The 6,802-nt window shown below is 37.5% G+C and overlaps 1 protein-coding gene across 1 annotated transcript; it reads right to left on the bottom strand.

Annotated features, from left to right (window-relative positions):
* Positions 1–1,271: 1,271 nt before the first annotated feature.
* Positions 1,272–5,494, bottom strand: Tmco2 (transmembrane and coiled-coil domains 2). Its single transcript, XM_004641074.2, has 2 exons — positions 5,174–5,494; positions 1,272–1,648 (listed from the first exon to the last, which is right to left on the bottom strand). The coding sequence occupies exons 1-2, from the start codon at positions 5,411–5,413 to the stop codon at positions 1,331–1,333; spliced, it is 558 nt and encodes a 185-aa protein (XP_004641131.1). The 5' UTR covers positions 5,414–5,494; the 3' UTR covers positions 1,272–1,330.
* Between the last annotated feature and the right edge of the window lie 1,308 nt (positions 5,495–6,802).

The raw sequence follows: 6,802 nt of genomic DNA, 5'->3' as shown, positions 1-6,802 counted from the left end.
AAGAACATCTGAGGAAGTTCATAAAAAGGAAACCAGCATTCCAAAATGTTCTGAAAGACAGTCTAAAAAGAAGTAACAAGGACTACAACAGGAAAGTAACATGACAAGGATAAGTCAATACACATCAGTTATAACAATCAATGTTAGTGGTCAAACAAAAGTAACAGTCTGGGGTCACAGAGCTAGCTCAGCAGTGTAAGTGCATGCCTAGGCAAGTGCAAGGACCCAGGCTCAATCCCTGGTATCACATGCCTTGCCAGCCCTGCCCCATGCACACCAAGCCAGCCTCCCAGACCAGGAATGGTGGTGCATGTCTGTAATCCTAGCACTAGGGAGGCTGAAACAGGAGGATCACTACAAGTACGAGCAATGTGGTGAGACCCTTACCAAATACATGAATTTTTTTTAAAGTAACTGACAGAATGAATTAAAGAGTAACATCCAACATTATGCTGTATACATTTATTTCAAAAAGAATTAAGCTTGCCCAATATAATTGTATTAGTGCTTATGTGATTTTTTCATGTCTGTTAATATTTGGTTTTGTAGAATTTGGTGCACTGGTATTTGATAATATTTTCTGTCCTTTGACTTTCAGTCTATGAATTTCTTTTTGAAATAAATGTGTGCAGCATGGTGTTGGATGTTACTCTTTAATTCGTACTTGTAGTTACAGGCCCAGGCAAACAAACTGTTGGATAGAGGGGTTGCAATTGACATAAACCTCCTAAGTATACAAATAAATGCATTGCTGCCATTGGGAAGTTTTTTTTCTCCCACCAAGAGGAGGCTCCATCTGACCTCAGCTTTCTGCATCCTTGACTCTTGTCTCCATTTCTTCATCATCCACCATCCTCTCCCTGGAAAATTCAAGAGCTATACTGGATGAGGCATAAAACATCTATCATCACTGCTCTACAGTATGGCCCTCAAAGAGAGCACTTCCATTTTTCCATCTCCTCCCCTACCTCTTCAGCATCCTTAAGACAGGTCCTAATCACCCTTCCTTTTTTATCCACCCTCTTTCATTCCAGTCCATTTTTCCCTATATGGCTGGTAAGTGAGCACCAGAAACCTAAGGAATTTTTTTTTTGGCAGTACTAGAGGTTGAATGCAAGACTTCATGCATGCTAAGAAAGTGCTGTACCACTGAGCCACACCCTCAACCCCAGACACACTGTTTACTGCTGTGGACCACATGACCTGATTACACACATACACACACACAAAATAGACAGCCAGCCTTGCAGGGTAATTTCAATATAGTTCTCTGTTAATTCACCACCACACACGAGGGAAACAGTGCTTCTCTGACAAAGACTGGAGTCCATCACATTTCAAGTGTGGAAGTAAATCCTGATGTGAGCAGGGGACTCTGGCAGTCAGAGCAGCTGCAATAGTGCTCAGAGGAGCACTCCCTCTTTGTGGCAGGCTTTTGGGCAATGATCATTCCCTCCAGATCCTTCATTTTGCTTTCTACTGTCTGAAGTTTTTTCAGAATTTTCTCTTGCAGACCCAAGGACAGGAAGATGTTACCACTCTCTTGACTCTTGTGTCCAACTTCTTCTGGGTTTGCTAGCAAAGCCTGAAAAAAATCTGAGCCCTTCTTGTAAAGTTGGTAGAGTGTGACTACAAACAGCAATATTTTCTAAAACAAAACACAAAAGTTGAGTGTTATTTGTCATTCACATGAAATGCCAGTTTATCATAGATATTAAAAAAAAGCTCTATTAGTAACAAAATTTCATTTCTATGCCAAGCCCTCCATTCCACAAAACATTTTCATACCTATTTAATCTTTTGAGATTTTTGATTTTTGTTTTGTTTGAACTACACCAGGTCTCACTGTGTAGCTCAGGCTGGACTTAAATTCTTGGCAATCCACCTGCCTCAGCCTCCTTAGTGCTCAGATTATAGACAGTATCACCATGATAAACTTTTATTTTTCATGCCCAACTCTTTTATTTTTATTTATTTTTTAATAATTTTATTGAGAAACAAATAGCAATGAGACAGGTTCAAAACCAATTAGTAGGATAGTTTCAATAAAACATTGCATACTGTTGTCTTCTTAGTGGTTATTCATAGTACAAGATGCAGACATAATATCCTGTCAACAAACACTATTAGTACAAATCTTCCTATTCATTGAATTAAGAGAAAGAAGCTGTATATCTATCCTATTTTGAATATACAGATACAAAGTGGTACTGCATTTGTATCCCCTTTTTCTGTTTTGTTTTGTCAGAGAAGTGCATTTTATTGCCATTTAAATATTGTAGGTGCATGAACTCAGCAAAATATTCCAATATAGTCCAGTAGTCCATATTACTAGTGGGTTATCCATAGGACTGGTAATGTCAGAAGTTGTTGAGCCTTTTATAGCTTAGCATAGTAATATGGTTTTACTTTTTATACTTTGTTTTTATACTTTTCTGCTGAATAGTTAAGACCAAGACAAAGCAAGACCTATATAACAAGAAATATAACTTTTGTATCTGACAAGGTCAGTCAAATCCTCTCAGGATTTATCCTGAAACCGTGTACCGCAGTTTGTAAATCCTTTATCAGTGTCAGCCATGTGGATGAGTCACGGCCATTGCTTGACCAATTTGCTCTCTGTGAAAGCCTGAGAGAATGTTTTCTCTCCATGTGACTCCTTAGGCACACTCTACATCATCGATCACTTTCCTCTGTGGCCCCATAATCTCCTTGATCAGAAAATCTGGGTAACAACTGAGTTACATGATGTTATAATACAGGTTCTCCTATGTCCTGAGTCCTCACTGACCTTGAAAGGCTAGGTTCATGCCCAACTCTTTAATCTCTTAATTATTAACACAAACCAGAGCTGTAAGCAGTTTAGATATTTTAGTTACATTTCATTACTAGATATTATAATAAACATCATTTGGTAAGAGTCTGCCACATGCTGGGCTTTGTGCTGCAGGTTACCCTGCCCATCCACACATGACCTATTATTTCTAAAGAAAAATATAGAACAAGATAACAATTTTGATATCTTCTAGTTTGGATCCCATGATTACCTAGGGTCATATTCTGGAAATGATAAGAGGCTGGTAGGAGTAGAGTCTAAGAATTCATTTGAGTATAGTGATCTAAAAAATTAAATCTGGTCATGTAAGTTTTAATTTACTAGAGAAGAAACTTGCTGAGATATGAATAAAACTAACCATCTTTTTCCTTATTGTAATAACTAGCATTGCTTACTGAGTATACATATAATAAGCCTTATACATGTGATATCCCCTTTAATCCTCACAACTCATTAGAAGAGCTCTGCCAGCAATGCCATATTACAGGTAAAGGAAACTGCTTAGAGGGCAAGTGATTGCTCTCGGGGCATAGAGCAAGGTGCAACATATTTAGGTCTAAGCAATCTGACTACAGCCTATGCTCTTACTTTTACATTCTGACACTACCACGTTTTGGGTGAGGTATATGAAGACCTGAAAGCTCATCTTTCTGATTGAATAAACTCAGAAAATGTTTACTTTCTTATTAGTTAATTGAAATGTATGTATATATACACACACTCCTGTTGAGTTGTCAGTTGTTTATACTAAGTGAAATTTTGGAAAAATTTGAGTTTTACAGCCAGGTGTGGTGGTGTCTGCCTATAATCCCAGCATTTATGAAAGCTGAGGTAGCAGGATCTCAAATTTGAAGCCAGCTGGTGCTAATAGTGAGACTGCCTCAAAAGAGGGGGCTCAAATCCTAGCTTTGTCAACTTTGGCCAACTATATAAATTTACCCCATATACAAAATGGATGATGATCCATCCTTGTCTGTTATGCTGGGTTTGGAGAGTTTAAAATAGAAAATGCATGTGAATATGATTCCTAAATAATGACATATAACAAAAAGCAAATGCTACGAAATAATCTAGTGGGCCAGGAAGATAGCTCAGTAAAGTAAGCACTTGTTTGGCAAGCGCAAGGTCCTGAGTTCAATCCCCAATACTGAAAAAAAAAAAAAAAAAAAAAAAAAAAAGAAAGAAAGAAAGAAAAAGAAAATCTAGTAATAACTTCTTTCATTATCAAGTTCATTTCAGTATAACTTTATCAAGTTAATCACCCAAGAAAGCTCTTTTAATCCTGTTTCCTTAAATTTTCAATGGACCTCAATATAACTAAGTTTCCTTTTTTGTCAAGTGAAAATAATTTCTCTCCACATCATGCATTATTGGGACAAATAATAATGAACATATTTGGGGCCAACACTTAAGAGCATATTATAAATAAGCTATTATTATTGATGATTAAACAGAAGTTATATGAAACCCTAAATGTTTCTTCTTATAATCCCAGCTAGTTAAATTCCTACCTCCAAAAGAAGATTCACTGCATATTGATGCAAATCTTATTAAAACAATGAAAATATTGTCATGACTTAATGAATACAAATAAAGCACAATGGCAAAGTAAGAGCAGAAAGGCCATACCCAAGATCCATATTGCCTATTCCATGCCATGGTAGCCACTCAAAGGTGAATATGTGATCAGATAAATTTGGGCCTAAGAATGCCTTTGCAGATAATGAGGTTCTAAACTATGTTTTATGACAGCAGACCAGCCAGAGCTCATTGTCATAAAAGAGCATCTTTGTGCCCAAAACCTAACTGGTAGAGATTTTCAAGGATAGTTTAGTTTCAACCAACTTAGGAGACAAGGGTTCACCCTTGCCCATCAACATGGTTTTTAAAACTGGGCAGCCACAATATCATAGAGAACCAATGAAAATTAAATTATAATTAGAATAGAGGCATAGGTCTATAATCTCAGCATTCAGGATACTGAGGCTGGAGGATCGCAGCAAGTTTGAGGCAACCCTGTCTCAAAAAATGGGGGAGGGCAGGGATGCAGCTCAGTAGTAGAGCACCCCTGGGTTCAATGTCCAGTAGTACAAAGACTCAATTTATCAGTATCTATAATAAAAGAGTATGGGGCTGGTGAGATGGCTCAGTGGTCTAAAGCACCTACTTAGAACAAGCTTGGCAAAGCACGGGGACCACGGTTCAATCCTCCAGCACCACATGCCAGCCAGCACCGCCCCCTGGTGGGCTGAGCTGGCTACACACACACACACACACACACACACACACACACACATAATAAAATTTAAAAAAAAAAAATAAATAAAAGAGTACAACCTGAAGTGACCGAACGCTTCGTTTCCACAAGGCAAATAATCCTAATGCCAATAAAATAAAAAAGGAAACCCGTAGGATAAGTTGGACAACTGGAGCAAAATGATCTATCATCCCCAAATTGGTTTGCTGAGTCATAGTTGTCTCTCCCAGAAAAGTTGTTTGTATCCAGTTCCATATCATGTTGAGAGAGACAGAATCTAAGAGGTTGTCCCAGTTAGAATATGAAGGTGAAGATGACATTGTAATACAACGGCAGCTCCAGGAACTACATGTGTTGAGGTTTCAGGACTCTAAAGCTGAGTTAGGAAGAGCAGTCTTGGAGCCCCTGTGTTCTGGGGCCATTGTGAGCTGTGCTTTGTGATGTCACTCTTCCAGAGGTGAGCTCACTTCCCACTCATTCTTCTCACTCAAACCAACTACTAGCCTGGCTTTTCATTTGGTTCCTATTAACTTTCTTTGATTTTTGGCTCTCCTGCCTCTAGCACAGCACTGTCAGAACCTTCAGCAAGTACAGAAATATTCCTTATCTCCCAGTCCAATATGGTGCCCATCAGTCATGTGAAATGTGCATAATGTTGCAGAGGAAATAAGTTATATATTTTAATTTTAATAATCACATGTGGCTACCGTCCTAGACAGTATAAATGAAGAAATTTTCCAACAATTCCATGAAATGGAAAATGGATATTTTTACATGATGTGAAAAAGCTGAGATGCACTGAGACTAAGGAGAAATCTGAAGAGATAGAATTTTTTTTTTTTAATGTTCTGGTTTTTTGGAGACAGGATTCACTATGCAGTTCAGGCTGGCCTTGAACTTACTTTGTAGCTCTGAATGGCCTTAAACTCATGACAATCCTCCTGCCTCAGCCTCCTGAGAAGAGAATTTAGAAAGCACTTCCTTAAGTAATAGGCAAATGTGGACAGTACTGAAGCATAAATTGTAATGGAAACCATTTTGTTAAAAAAATTGCAGTCATTCTGTTCTCTGCCACTGAATTCAGCTAAATTATCTGATTTGTCATCAAAATTAAACTTCTGTCAATGTGCTAAAAACTATTTGATACATATAAAACTATGTTCATCACAAAAATATCTATTGTACTCTGGCCTCCAGCAGAAGCTTATTTTTGTAGCTTCTGTTCACTACCCTATAAATAAGACAAGCTCTCTGCAATTACCTCAGATTTTGGAGACTGCTCCTCTGGGGTCTGCTAATATCAATAAAATTTCCTTTCTTCTGAGCTCCTGGCTACTGTTGTTTCAATTTTCCACAACAGTTTGGCTGTATCATTAGTAGCATTCTCTTCCTTTCATGTCACTGTTAATTAGAAATTGGGATTTATAAGAAGATTTTTCACATATTTGAGTCTGATTTTGTTTATGTGCTGATTTGGATTCCACCTCCTTTACAAGATTTTCATTAGGAATAGTGTGCTTTTCTAAAGTACTTTGTAAAAATAGCATGTTGCACTGTGACCTATAGGACACAACATCAATTATTTACTGATAGTACCTAGCTACTCAACAACAAGGTATGAAGATAGAAAATACATGGCCTGTTTCCAAAATGTTATCATTAAAAAATGTTCATATAGAAGTATATAAACTGTGAGATCAAATAACAAA

This window comes from Octodon degus, unplaced genomic scaffold (genome assembly GCF_000260255.1).
Source record: "Octodon degus isolate 3935 unplaced genomic scaffold, OctDeg1.0 scaffold00130, whole genome shotgun sequence".
In the NCBI taxonomy this organism is placed as follows: Eukaryota; Metazoa; Chordata; class Mammalia; order Rodentia; family Octodontidae; genus Octodon; species Octodon degus.
The sequence above is the reverse complement of the archived record's forward strand: the minus strand, read 5'-3'. Positions and strand labels throughout refer to the sequence as shown.

Excerpts from the sequence above, each read along its gene's own strand:
- Tmco2 (XM_004641074.2), bottom strand. The coding sequence starts at position 5,413 with ATGTCATCTTCACCTTCATATTCTAACTGGGACAACCTCTTAGATTCT. Across the intron at positions 1,649-5,173 it reads GAAGCGTTCGGTCACTTCAG|AAAATATTGCTGTTTGTAGT; the intron begins GTTGTACTCTTT and ends GTTTTGTTTTAG.